The 15,052-nt window shown below is 32.2% G+C and overlaps 1 protein-coding gene across 6 annotated transcripts in view; it reads right to left on the minus strand.

Moving 5' to 3' along the window:
* Positions 1–205: 205 nt before the first annotated feature.
* The window catches only part of CSMD3 (CUB and Sushi multiple domains 3), a 989,790-nt gene continuing 974,943 nt past the window's right edge, over positions 206–15,052 (minus strand). For all 6 annotated transcript variants that reach the window (XM_016138158.2, XM_036232977.1, XM_016138161.2 and 3 more), the window contains 5 exons: positions 14,103–14,261; positions 10,892–11,004; positions 8,427–8,514; positions 6,276–6,411; positions 206–2,666 (listed from right to left, as the gene is read on the minus strand). In XM_016138158.2, coding sequence (XP_015993644.1) covers positions 2,507–2,666; positions 6,276–6,411; positions 8,427–8,514; positions 10,892–11,004; positions 14,103–14,261 — 656 coding nt within the window. In that variant the 3' untranslated portion in view covers positions 206–2,506. The remainder of the gene's footprint in view (positions 2,667–6,275; positions 6,412–8,426; positions 8,515–10,891; positions 11,005–14,102; positions 14,262–15,052) is intronic.

A 15,052-nucleotide genomic window follows, 5' to 3' on the forward strand; every position in this document is an offset into this window, starting at 1 on the left:
AACAACAGGAGGAAATGAAGAAGGCATAAAATGAGTGAAAGGTAGAGGTAATATAGTTAATAAAATTAAACAAGAAAATAAAATTATGTCAAAGCATCTATTTCTAAAATAAATGAAATAAGCAGATATAGGATATAAAGGTTGGAGTTTGAGGTTTTGAAATATAAATATCATATTTTGTGAAAAAGAGCTCTCTAATAAAAATGAACTTAAATAACTTTGATTTGAACTTTATAGAAACTCGATAACTTTCTTGAGTACAAAAGTTTATGTTTATCCTGGCAAGATAAATTTTTGAGTATTAGTTTAATGCAGCTATTCAAAAGGTTATTTAGTTCATACTTATGCAGCATACTAAAAATAAGTTGTCTCTAAGAAAATATACTACAGAAATTTTAAAAATCATCAGGTACACCTAAATTTAGATGGTGTTCAAATGCTTACATTCAAGAAAAATGAAAAGATGAGGTTCTTATGATACTATTATTTTTACTGGGAATCTATTTACTTCTAAAAGAATGTCACAGTTGGGGAGCTACAGAAAATAAAGAAGAAAAATGCCTGTATTTAATTGCATTTGCTAAGTGTATATAACATGCAGTTTCAAAACTTTAAAATACCAAATAAATATAGGCTAGGCTGTTCATTCCTCTAACTGACTAGTCAACTGTCAGACATTTTTTAAAAGAATACACAGTTTACAAAAGCAATTATCCATTTTTATTTTGTTTACATTGCACTGAAAATTTACATCATACTTTTACAAAGTTTTTTTTTCATAAAAATATACTTCTTTACAAAAGTGTATGCATTAATATAAGAGGAGTAGCCAGTTGCAGAAGAAACATCGTTCAAACAAGATCATAGATGTATTAACCTTAACATTAATGAATGAATCATTGTTATTGCAGTCATTTGAATAAACAAGAATAAATAACTGATGGCGTAAAATTTGAAATGATATCCTGTCAGTAGAGTACAGTGTTGAGAAAATTGTCTGAATTTCCAGAACAAAGTATCTCAAAGTGGTTTACAAGAAATTCACTAAGTATTGGAGAGAGAGATCCAAGCAGCGCTCCAGGGTACAAATGATTTCTCTTAGGCACTCTGTCTCATGATACAAAACGTCAAGACTGTTTACAGAGTTATCCATATTTGAAAGAGACAATAACAAAGAGTTCACACTGGGTACATAATTTATTCAATGAAGTTAACTATGCTATAAAAGACAATGACCTATTAAATAAAAAGGCTGGCATTTCTGTGAGACAGTTATAAATGAGCCACCAATAACTTGCCAATGCATATCTTAATTTGACAATAAAACAAACAAGTCATATCTGAAACCTACTTCTTAAGAATAAGAATATGAAATTTTTAAATATATGAAAATTTGGTAAATCCACAATTTTAGGAAACAACTTTATATATACTGGTGATTAGAAAGAGGAGATTTTTTTTTTTTTTTTTGGTCATGTTTAGGAGCTAGTCCAAAATATATGTCCAAATTATTTTTCTTAGGTAAAAGTTCAAAACGATGTTAAATAAATTTGAAGGCTCAACTTGAAGGAAAAGTAGATATACCATAAGTTAAATAAAATAGATTACTAGGTTCTATTTGGTCTTTCGAAAACACTGGAAAGTTTGGTAAAAGATGATAAGTTTGGTGTCTCAGATAACTGCGAAATCATTGTTATTATCGATATATTTTTTGCCAGCTAAAGTGGTTTGTGTGTGACAGAACTGCCTGAAGCAAGAAGTTAAACCCTAACCCATGCTCACTGAATACTACTGGTTAAAACATAATGAGGGGAATCATGATGATCTTGCCATTGCAGAAATTATAAAAACCAATCTTAAAAAAAAGAATAGTGATATGACACTGAAGAACAAAAGCTAGAAAGAGTAAAATCAGAGTGGGCAATTGTATCTCTACTGTGGCATAAATTAGCTCATAAAAATTTCAGGGCTAAACTCAATCTCGAATAACCATAGAAATAAGGAAAACGATGACTAAAAAACAAATAGCCGATAGAATGGTGTGAAATACAAACTTATGTGTGGTGTAGCGTATGACGGTTAAAGAGAAGTCAGTGACCTACTGACTCTTGTAAGTATAGCTCTTATTGTCTACCCTATATCTTTTTTTTTTAACCCAGTCCCTCTAATATAGTTTATAAAGCACAGAAATACTGATAGTGGATGCTCCTCCAATATATGCAAATAAGTTTATGTTTTAGAATAATCTCCTTTTTTAAAAAAGCAAATAAACTGTGAGTAAGCACTCTCGGAGTGCAGCTGAATTTCTGTAAAACTCTCCATGGTAAACATGAAGAAGCATTATGATCCAGTTTATGAAAAAAAACACTCTTCTCTATCATTCCTCAGGAAAGGGTGACTCAGCAAGTCCTGGAAAGTGTGCTTTAATTTGTTCAGCAGTGAACTAACGTGCACTGTTTTGTGTGTCAGTTTTCCGAGCTTCTGAAGGAGGCAAAAGTTTGCCGTGTTATACCATTGTGCAGACTGTGTTCAAGTTAGGATCGAATCGTACTGCCTTCCCTTCCACTGACTTCGCATTGGTGTCGTACATGGGGTTCTCAAAAGCTGCTTGGCCATTGTTATTTTCATGAACTGAACATCCTGTATACTGTGTTTTGGGTGCTGTCCTGTTGATGAAAACATTGGTTAGCTTTGTGTCAACTTTCTCCTAGAAGCAGCAAAGTAGGGCTAAAACATAAGATACGTGGGTTATCATTGTTAATGGACAGTGTAACTTGAAAGTATTTAGGAATACTTTGTAAATGTGAACAATTAACCTGTCACATTTAAATCCTGAGTGCCCTTATTTACATACAGTAAACATATACAGTACTATTATGAATAATACAAGTGTAAATAAGTGATATTATGACTGTATAAATTTTCTTATGAAATAATAAATTATGATGATAATGATGATGAATTTAAATCTCATTACTAGTCATTCATCTATTCATTGATCAAATATTTACTGAGCATCTATTATGTGTCAAACATGATCCTAGTAATATTTAAAAAAAAAATACAAAGTCATTACTCTCGGGGAGCCCATATTGTAGTGACAAAAAATAATGGATAAAAAATTAATAAAACAAAAAGTAATAGGTAATGAAAATTGTTTTGATGAAAAGGAAAGTGGTTGATATGATAGAAAGTAACTGGGAGCCACTTTAAGTAAAACAGAAAAGCACATCTGAGGAGGTAAAATTTAATCTGAGACTTGAGGAACAAGAATGAGCTGGTTCAGCAGGGGATTCCAGGAGCAGCAGACAGCTAACTACTGCTGAGGCCTAATTTGAGATGGTACTAGGAGTATCCCCAAAACACAAATATCACTATTTTAAATGATATACGTTAGATCAAGTAAATTCAAAATCTCAAAGAAGAAATGACTATATGGGTACTCAAATCTTGAAAACAGTTTCCAAAGAGTTAGTGACAACTGAACATTTCTCTTTAGCTAAGAAAACAAATGAAGTCTAGCCTTGCTTGTATTAGTTGCTGGTTTGCATTGCTGTTTCATTTTTTTTTTTTTTTTAATTTCTCTCACTTTTGACTAATGCTTATTTGTAGTTTCTCTTTCCCATATCCCAGGGCATAATTTGCTCACACTTGTAATGGAACAAAGGCAGAGACTTGCTCCTGCCTGTTTCTGGGACTTAATTCTTAAAAATCACATATAATGTATTTCTCAACTCTTTTGTTTACACCAAGCACCACAAATTTCAACTATATTTTATTGTAATTTATGTTTGTCATTATATTGTTTTACTATCCCTAATGCATTTTCTGAACTTTTCTCTATACTAAAAATTGTTAGGTGATTTGTAAGACAATATTTTTGTTAAAAAAAAAAGAAGCGATCTAAATTTCTTTCAGTGGCATTACCATTATAGTTATATTACTTACAGCTTACTCTTGTCAGGTATATAACTCTAAAGGATCATATTTGTCTCATTTTTCAAATGAGATTCACAATTCAAACTAGAGACAACATAATTTTCTTCCAATTAGGTAAGAATCATGAAGATGTAAAGGAATTTCCTTTTAATATACAGCAACAGGTTTAAGGCAAATAATATCATAAAGCTTTAGAAAAGATAAGTGCACACCATCAACAAAAATTAACTTGAAATGAATGAAAGTTCTAAATATAAGAGTTAAATCTACAAGATTCTTAGGAGAAAACATACAGGTAAATCTTTGTGACTTTGAATTTGGCAATTGTTTCTTAGATATGACACTAAAAGAACAAGTAACAAAAGGAAAAATAAATAAAATGGATTTCAACAAAATGAAAAAAAAAACTTGTATATCAAAGATGACTAGAGTAGAAATACAATTCACAGAGAGGGAGAAATATTTGCAAATGATATATCCAATAAGAGTCTAGTATCCAAAAAAAAAAATATATATATATATATAAAAAACAACTTTTACAACTCAACAAGACAAGCAGCCCAATTAAAAAATGAACAAAGTACCTGAATAGGTATTTCTCCGAGAAGATAGACAAATGGCCAACAAACACATGAAAAAATACTCAATATCATTAGTAATTAGAGAAATGCAAATCAAAACCACAATGAGATATCACTTCACACACACTAGGAGAAGGAAAAGAAAGAAGGGTCAGGGGAGGGGAGGAGAAGTTGAAGGAGGAGGAGAAGAAAAAAGAAAGACAAAAGAAACAGAAAACAACAGGTATTGACAAGGATATGGAGAAAGTGGAGCCCTCACATATTGCTGGTGGGAATGTCAAATTGTGCAGCTGCTGTGAAAAACAGTTTAGTATTTTCTCAGTAAGTTAAATGTAGAATTACCATATACTGTGGCAATTCCATCCTTGGGTATATACTCAAAAGAATTAAAATAGGTGCCCAAACAAAAATCTGTACATGAATGTGTATAGCAGCACTATTCACAGTAGCCAACTGGTAAAAACCACCCAAATGTCCACCAACTGATGAATGAACATATGCAAAGAGAACACAGTAAATATACAACAGGGTATTATTTAGCCATATAAAGGAACAAAGTAGTGGTACACAAAAATAACATCGATGAAACTTTTTAAAAAGTTGTTAAATTTAAGCCAGACATGAAATGTCATGTATTGTCTGATTCTAATAAATGAAATATCCAGAATAAGCAAATCAATATAAAATGCAGATAAGTGGTTGGGAGGAATGATAAGTTGCTGCTTACTGGGTACGATTTCCTTTTGGGGTGATGAAAATGTTCTGAAATTAGCAGTGATGGTTCCATGACATTGAGAACATACCAAATGCCACTAAATTGTATACTCAGAATGGTTTAAATGGTTTTAGGTTATGGGTATTTTACTACAATAATAAACAAGATTGCCATAGCTTGCTTTATAAATAAATTTAGTGATGATTTTATCATCAGTAAAGTCTGATATTGAGAAGGCCTAAACAGCTGCTTATACACAATTCTTACAGATTTATGTAATATTAAATAAATCATCCTTAGATAACACAGAGACTGACATTTATAATAAAAACATCAGTTTGAATAAAAATGTACTTAGTATTATTCATTTAATTATCTGGTTGCCTACATGTTGTTTTCTTAATAAGGGATGGTCGTAAATAGTGGAGAATTGCATAGCAAAGCCCCTCACCAGTCTATTGTAAAGGACATAGTGAACAAGGATCAGCTAATAATATGTATACTCCTATACATATTATATAACATATTAATTGCATAATCTTTTAAAAGCAAAAAAAAAAAAGTAAACAAGAAGATTAGAGGATTTTACCAACTGCCTGCCTGGGTAAAATCAGTCAGTATTGTTACATGAACTAAGAGGTTTGGACATAAGTTTATTCCTAGTTCTCTAAAAAAAATTCTCACATCGAATATCACCTCTTCAACTTAAAACTTAACCAAATTTTGTATCTCTACCGTCTCGCTATGGCTATGTAAAAATAACTTATACAATTAGTTACGGACTAGGAAATCGACATGCAAAAGGAGAAAGGGTTAAGTTGAATGTTTGTGCAATGTGATAGAACAATTTTTGTTTTGTATATGTAGGGGTGGTGAAAAAGCAGGTTGAGCAAATAAGGTTTTCAACAACCGTGGAAATGTTTGGCACATAGAGATTGCAACAACGGAAAAAAATGGAAATTAGGATTTGAACTAGAGTAGGAAAAAGAACAAGAGAAAAAGTGTTGGGAAACATTTGTAGTTAAAATCAACAAACTTACCTTTGTTTATAAAGATAAAATCCAAATCCTGCAAATATAAGTGCAAAAAAAGGCACAAGAATAGCAATGGCCACAGAACTACTATTTGTACCATGAGGTTGATTTGAAGAGTTTAAACCTTCTGACATATTCAGTCCTATAAAGTAAAAAATAAGTTAAAATACATAACCAACTCTATTTTATCACAATTGATTTTTATTTTATGAACCAATTAATTGTCTTTCTTAGAAATGTATCTAGTAAGAAAAACAATTCATGAAATTCCTTCAACTCATTTCCACCCAATTTTACATGATGCTTCTATGAATAAGATATTTTTCCAGGAAAGGATAAAAAATAAAAATAAGCAATGTCTTTGCACTGAAGAGTTTATACAATTGTGGGAAGAACACAAAGACATAAATAATTGGATGCACCAAGCATGAATGAATAATCAATGTCCTTTTGGAAGGGAAAGACTAATTCCACTTGGTGGTATGTAATGACGTTTTGTGGAGGATGTACAATATGAACTTGGCCCTGAAGAATCAGTAGAACAATCAATGGAAGAGGAAGCAGGACAGTCATAAACCTAGAAATGGGAAGGTGACTGAAATATTTAGGAGATGTGACAAATATCAGACATATATGTGTGGAAAAGACGTGTGGTAGGAGTAGGAGGCTAAACTATGGTTAGACTCTGAAAGGCATAAATATTCTGAAGAGCTCACACTTATACCCACCTAGAATGAGAGATAAGTGAAGGAGTTTAGAAATAAAAGACATAGTGATAAGATGCAAGGTTTAGTACAGTGACGGGGGTGGGGTGGACTTAAGAGAGTCCATACTGGAGGCTGGAATAATTTGAGGCTTGTAGCAACAACCCAGACAAAACAAAAGATGTGAACTAGAGCACTAGGAAGAGTGTACAAGGTAGATTTGGGAAAACATTTTATGGTTAAAATCAACAGAACGCTTTTGTGTGGATGAAGGAGGTAAGAAGGCATATAAGTGCTCTACTTAGGGCTGAAAAAATGGCAATGACATTAGTACATTTTGAAAATGAGAAGAATCAGGTTTGTCAATGTGTTGGCAGAGGCGGAAGAGGATGTAACTATTTCAGAAAGAACTAGATTCTCTTTTTTAGGTTACGTTTTAACTGTGTAGTGTTTGAGATGTTTATGGGAACATTATGTGAAAACGTCGTGTATTCAATTACATGGCTATGTTAATGTATTGTTTTAATGTTTTATTCTGTTTTAAAAACTAAAAAAAATTAAGGTAAGATATTATCTGAAATGACATCTTATTATTAATGTTCATTTAGAGAAAGCTAATTTAACTTTTTGATAAATAGTTATATTTAACTAAGAGTCATGACTGAAGCCAGTTTAAAAAGTTAGTACTTAGTTTATACCTTATTTTTCCAGAGACTCTGAATATTTATACAAAAGTTCAAAATAATGGAATTTGTAAGATAAATGTCAAATAGTAATTTTTAGAGCCTGAATTCATTCTTTGTGTATCAATAACATAATATGATAATGAAAAACAGTATACCTTAGGAAAATTATATATCAAAAATTATGTTAATAAATACATTTCAAGCAAGATCATTAAATGTTTACACACATTTTTGAAGAACTGGAAGGAAGAATGACAAAACCCTGTGCCTCCCACCACAGCAGATTTACATATCTGAGAAGCACAAAGCCCTGCAAAGGGACCCATTTCTCAAAGTTATTTTCCCTTTTCAGACCCTATGAGTTTCTCAAAGTTGCACAATGTTTTTGAAGAAGAAAATTGCAACAATCTTCAAACTGAAGAGAAGTATTACAGTTCTCATGAGATAAGATAATATAATTTACAGTTTAATATTTCCCTTTATATCTGTATCACTTTTTCTCCTTTTTTATTTGCTTAAGGGCAAGACAGTTTGTCATGTTTATTAGAAATATGATGAAAAATCAAACATCACACAGAAGTGGTACATAGAGAAACAATATTTTGAAAAATGTGATTATTTAAAAGGCTATCAGATGAATCAACGTATAGTCCTGACACTGCAAAATTCAAAATGCAGTAAGTTGCCTAAGGTACGAATCTACTGTATTTTCTTATGATGTCTGGAGTAATAAAGGAACTACATGAAAATGAAAATTAATACCTTACCCAGTCTTTGTAGTCCAAATTGCCCGTAATCTTTGCCCTGAATAAATCCTTGAAATACATAAGTAGCTCCATCAGGCTCAGCAGAAACCTAAAAATATTTATAATATGATTAAATCTGAAAACTGGTCACGTCTATATTTTCCCAGCCTTAATAAATATTCAATTTTATTTTGAAATGAATATTAGGTGAAGTTCTTTCCTCTAGATCTTCCAGCTATGTAAAATATAGTATATTGTGCAAATCTGCCATCATTAGAAGCAAAATCAAAATTTTTATTTTTAAATAATTATGGTACCAAAAAAGTGGGTTGCATATTATATATCTATATAACTATATATCTCTATATAATTTCTTTTAGGCTAAGAAAACTTTTGTCAAGAAAGGGTAATGATATGGCGAAACAGAATGAGGCAAATGGTCAATTAAGAATTAAAGTATAATAATACTATACTTTTCAGATCAGATTAACACTCAGTATATAAGCAGTTCTTCTGCCCCTTCCCACTGTCCTTAATGGGAAGAGTATACTTCCTATGTCATTGAGTTGGATTTGGTCCTGTGACTCGCTTTGGCCAATGGGATGTGGGGAGGATCGACAATAAGTCAGTTCCTAGCCTAGATCTTGAAAGGCATGTTTCCTGCACTGAAGTGAAATAAGTCAGTCACAAAACACCACACATAATATGATTCCGTAAATATGAAAGTCCAGATCAGGGAAATCTGTAGAAACAAAAAATATATTTGTGGTTGCTTAGGGGTAGGGTGGGGAATAAATGCTGGCTGGGTGGGGTGATAGCTAAAGAATATGAAATTTCTTTTTGAGGTGGTGAAAATGTTCTAAAATCAAATGTGGTAATGGTTATGCAATATCTATAGATACAGTAAAAAGCATTGATTGAATTTTACGCATTAAATGGGTGAATTGTAGAGTATATAATTACATTTCAATAGAGCTGTTTACAAAAGGCGGGGCATGTCTTCTACTGTGCCCCTCAGTGCTTCTGACCTGTGACAAGAAAAAAATATGCTCCCGGTAGCCACAGCCCCTCCAGCCTGGGCCCCAGAATCAGACGCCTGGAACAGATCTGAACTTGCTACCACAGCCTCTAGCAGAGCCAGTGGAATGTTTGTGGAATTCACAATAGGTCTATCCACAACCAACCTCAGAAACGTTGGAAAGAACTAAACACTGGCTGTTTGACTCAGACTTTGTGGCTATGTCTAATACGGTAAATGCCGACTAATAATATATTTAAACACACTTTACATGCATAGTATCATTTGATCTCGCAGATAAAATCAAAGTTGAAACATTTTAGTGTTCCTGATAAGTAATATGAATTTACCCTGGTTTGTTTTAACTAGTTGCAATGAGCTAAGTTATCTATGTTATCGTAAAAGTTGTAAAAAACCTTGAATATTCCCCTTAAAAGCTTATCTTACCAAACTATCCATACAAATTTAACAGATCATGACATAGTGATAAGATTTATTCCAAATTATTAGACATCATACTCTGTGCATGGCCGTTTTTTAAAAATAAATGCTTCTAAAAAGAATAGCTCAAATTCTAATATTTAAACGAATCCATCCATTTTGTTTGATTCCTAGATGAAATGATACAATTAAACAATCAGTGCATTGAAGACATGAATTAGTCCCCAATTCCATGAATAATGTCACAGATATGCAAACAGGATGGACATTTTTTTCTGAGGAACTAAACTCACTGAAGCCTATAACTTACTCTCTATCTTCTTTCCTGCTGAATCTTCCTTGTAAAAGAAGGCTTGTTACTTGAGAGAATCTGGTCACAGCTTTCAAGCTCGTTTTTTTTTTTAGCAAAGGCTCTTGGACAGTATGTGAATACAAGACTTGCTTCCAATTCCCAGTTTAGTAAGTCCATTCACATGAGTGGCTGAATAGGACAGGGTGACTCCATCGTGAAGCTATGGCAACTGTCTCCCCACATGAAGCGATCTGCATAATGTCCTCTTCACAGAGTTTTATAACATATTCTAAATCTGTGCTTAAATTTAATGAGCATCTTAATTTTCCTGATGCATTCTGTTAATATGTTGCATATGCCTTACATAGTCATTCCAGACAAACACTGATTTATATTTTATCCGGGTTTGTTTATCTTAGTTCTGACTGTAGACAAAATACATTTGATGAAACCAATGAAAAACTATATGTTCCCTGCACACATAAGTATTACGAAAGTAAGCAAAGCTCAGCAGGACCCAATAATCCTAGGTTTAACATCTATAGATTACTAAATATCGATGTATCTTTTTTTTTTTTAAATAATCCATTATTTTAATTTTGTCATTTTATATGTGTATGTGTGTTCAAAACTAACTAAATTTAGAAAGTTATCTCTTTCTGGACTTTTTAAAACAAACTGAAGCACGAATTTGTTATTAAAAACAGCAGCAGACTTTCAAAGGACTATACTTACAAAGCCATCCATGGCCCAATTTTCCTCCTTCATTTTCTTTGCAGAAGCATGAGCTGGTACTTTAATAAGATAGATGTGTAACATTAGGCGAGCTTCCTGGCTTTTATATACTCCTGTAAAAATAGTTATGCTTCATTTTATTATCTTTAACTCCTTAAATGTATCGTGTCATACATATGATCAATAAAGAAATAACACAAGACCAAGTCAAGGCCAGTTTTACCCATAATGCTATTCACAAATCCTGCAAGATACACATTGATCTCTCTTTCAGCTGAAATTCTCAACTTAAATCTTAATTGTGAAGTTTAAATTACCTATGCTATCAAAAAGAAGTATTACTGTTCTGAGTAACACCATTCCATGACTTTGCAAACAAAGTGATTTCTTCCCCTAGTCAGATTTAAAATCTTTAAGGAGATAGTCAAATGTTAGAATTCCTTTTATTTTCTGTCAAATAAATTGAGTGCTAATCCTTTGAATGAGAGTATTCTAGATGCAACTGGAGCCACAGAGATGAATAAGTGTAGTTCCTACATAAAGAAAGATACAATCCTTAAAAGTATTTCCGATTAAGTAGGAGATATGTTGGGTATACAACTAACTAAAATACATGAGAGAATATGATAGATAAAATTCCAGAAGAGAGAGGGATTATTTCACACTGGAGTGATCAGGAATGCTTATTTTAAAAAAGCATTTGAGCTAGGTCTTGAAAAACAAGAAAGATTTTTATTTTGACAAGGTCAAAACAGGTAACAGAACAAAAGAGAGAAGCAAAAATATGTACAATGATATTTTTTTCTTAAATGGTGAATATTTCAAAGTAGAAATAAGCTGAAATGTAAATATGTTTAGGGGAATAATAGTAAATAAGGTTCCAAGCAAAAAAGAAAAAGAAATGTAACTCTTTCATCTATGTAATAATGTATCATAAGAATACGCTAGGAATACAAACTTAATGATAAATAGATCTTGACATAATGTAAATTGCAATTAATAGAAAAGAAAGAGTAATCAAAAATAATATAATCGATATATATGGAGATGGTGACAGCTAATTAGATTAGTCCAATTATTCATGTTTTTCTATATTTATAAAAATTTGCTTTGAAATTTTTCTAGATTAAATTACAGTTGATCCTTGAACAACTTGGGGGCGAGAGGCACTGATTGCCCATGTGCAGCTGACAATCCACGTATAACTTAAGGAAGCCGTCCACATAGGTGGCCTCCCAGCCACCAGTTGACCCTTGAACAAATGGAGTTTGAGTTGTGTGGATCAACTGGAAAAAAATCTGCATGTAAGTGGACCCGCACAGTTCAAATCCATGTTGCTCAAGGGTCAACAATATACATTTCTGTTGTGCTAATCTTTTATAGAAAACAAAGAAAAAATTATCTATGTTTCAAAGTTAAATAAGTAGTCACAATTTAAATGAATTCTCTTATTCATCTGAAGTTTCTTGCAAATTAAATTACGTAACGGTATACATTTTTAAAAAATATAATACATATTAACTTCTAATACTATTACTCTAGGTTTAATGCAGGATCATTCACTTATACAAAACGATGTTTGATAGTTCTAAAATTTACAAAATCGATAAATAGAATTATATTTTCTATTTTATTTATAAAAGTTATTTCATTATTAGTAATTACAGTTGTCCCCACTTTCCATGGGGTAAATGTTCCAAGACCCGAGCAGATGCCAGAAAGTGTGTATAGTACCAAACCCTATACATGCTGTTTTTTTCATATACATACATACTTATGATAAAGTTTAACAGTAAGAGATTAACAATAACTATAAAATGAACAATTATAACAATATACTGTAACAAAAGTTGTATGAATATGATCTCTCTCAAAATATCTTATTGCACTCTACTCATCCTTTTTCTTCTTGTGATGACATGAGATAATATAATGCCTATGTGATAAGATGAAGGACGGGGAATGATGCAGGTATTGTGACATAGTGTTAGGCTACCGCTGATGATGTGGCTACTAAGTGACGGAGGGTGGGTAGCACACAGCATGGGTATGCTAGACAAAAGGATAAATCACTTCCTAGGTGAGAGGGATGGAGCAGGACAGCATGAGATTTCATCACACTATGCAGAACAGCGTGTAATTTAAAAACTTATAAAGTTTATACTTCTGGAATTTTCCATTTAATCTTTTTGAACTGCAATTGACCTTGGGTAACTGAAACCATGGAAAGTGAATTTGCAGATAAGGGGGAATACTGTATTTAGGATATAGTCATAGCCAAGAAGTTTAAAAATATATACATGTATATTTCATATTTGTAATAGCAATATTTTAGAAATGTTTTTAAATAAAAACAATAATTAAAATTCATTATTTTGGCATTATTCATTAAGGCTTATTTTGTTCTACTTTTTTTGTTCTACTTTTCTAATCTCTGAGAAATACTAATGAGCAGGGAGGCAAAAAGCTGCCCTCTTAAAACTTATATTGTTGGAATGCAGATAAATAACGTCATGTCATGTCATGTCATACCACGTAATAGTGTACTATTCTATACTACACTAAATTTCAAGAAGTGCACAGAAAAAAATGAATCAAAGTAACACTAAGATGAAGAGTATCTGACAGTGTTTTTAATGCCAAGGCTACTTCAGAGGAGTGATCAGGAGTACTGTTGATATTACATTTGAGAAAACATCTGAATGTCAGGAAGACCAGAGTAATCAAAACTATTGAGAGAAGTGTACCCTAGAAATGGAAACTTGAGAAGGCCAAGCAGGCAGATAGTACTCTGGGTCCCTTATGCCTGTTTAAAGTTAGTATAGCTCTACTTTTTCTCTTAAATTATGGCGTCCACCTAAACATATTCATTTAAAGAAATAATTTTGTGACCATAAAACAGCTTTCAAACCCCTGATCTTCTCTCTTTGGTGTTATGAGAATGGAGAAAGAGTTATATTCAAATTAGAAGTTTTGTTCTAATTCGTACTAGTTACCTAAAAATATCCTTGAGGGAGCTGTAGTATCACGGAGTTTTATATCTGTGTAGTAATATTCATGCATCAATACAAAAAGTAGAAAGACTTGTTTCTGAATGAATTATGAATGTCAAAAAAATTAACGAATATTTCACAGTATTAAAATCACTAATGCAAATGATGAAATGATGGAAATGAAGGCATGAAGACACTGTTGTTCTTTAATGTGATACCTGAAAGTAGCAGTTCCATGTTGCTATTGCTGAGTGTTGCATTGACTCTCCCAGTGGAAGCGTTGAAACTAGTAACTGTCAAGGTCATGGGTTGTTTCCTTCCTTTGAAATTATATGAGCCTTTCCATATATAATTTTGGGCAAACACATCATCAGGAACTGTGAATAGATTAAGCTCACATTAGTTTTAAAGTGTCCTGTAAATACAAGCCTTAAATAGATTAATGAATATCAGTTTACTGAATAGTGATATTTGCTAAATACGCAATAATGTGAAACATGTATTATAAAATGAATTTTTCACATAAAAGTATTCCCATTATTTTAGAATAAACCAAAATTGGAATAACCTAGATTTTACATGAGTCATCAATAAGAGATAAATGAAGAACACCAAGTAAAGACGTGAGACATGTTTAGAATCCAGCTAAGTATTAAATTTACTTATATTTGGTCTCCTATAATAATATCCTTATCTCAGAAGGAAAACAGAATGATTTTACTGAGTCAGGTCAGTCTATATCCATGTCCCAAAAGGCCTGCTTTTCTCCTAGCAGTGGGAATAGATCCTTAGGAGGAAGAACACAGAGTTAAACCCCGCTCCCAGAATAGTCCACGGAGACTGTCAGGAGGGGCACTCCTTTGTCCCCATAGTAGTTCAGTTATTCCAGTAATAGATGCTCCTGAGGAAGAGCAAGGCTCTACCACATTGACACCTTTGAGGTTTACAGGTATTTTATTTTGTTTTGTAAAATAAACAGAACTTTCACATAATATTCTATTCTAACATTTACTATTTAGATTTACAGGTATTTTTAGAAATAAAAAGCATAGTCACTAGAATTGCCTAACTGTCATGGGAGAGAGATTGTGGTAGAATCAAAGAGTATTCTGTTATAGAACATTCATCTCAAAAAGAAACACTCTTTATGTTAGATACAGCCCGATAA

The sequence above is a fragment of the Rousettus aegyptiacus genome, unplaced genomic scaffold, assembly GCF_014176215.1.
Source record: "Rousettus aegyptiacus isolate mRouAeg1 unplaced genomic scaffold, mRouAeg1.p scaffold_m13_p_15, whole genome shotgun sequence".
In the NCBI taxonomy this organism is placed as follows: domain Eukaryota; kingdom Metazoa; phylum Chordata; class Mammalia; order Chiroptera; family Pteropodidae; genus Rousettus; species Rousettus aegyptiacus.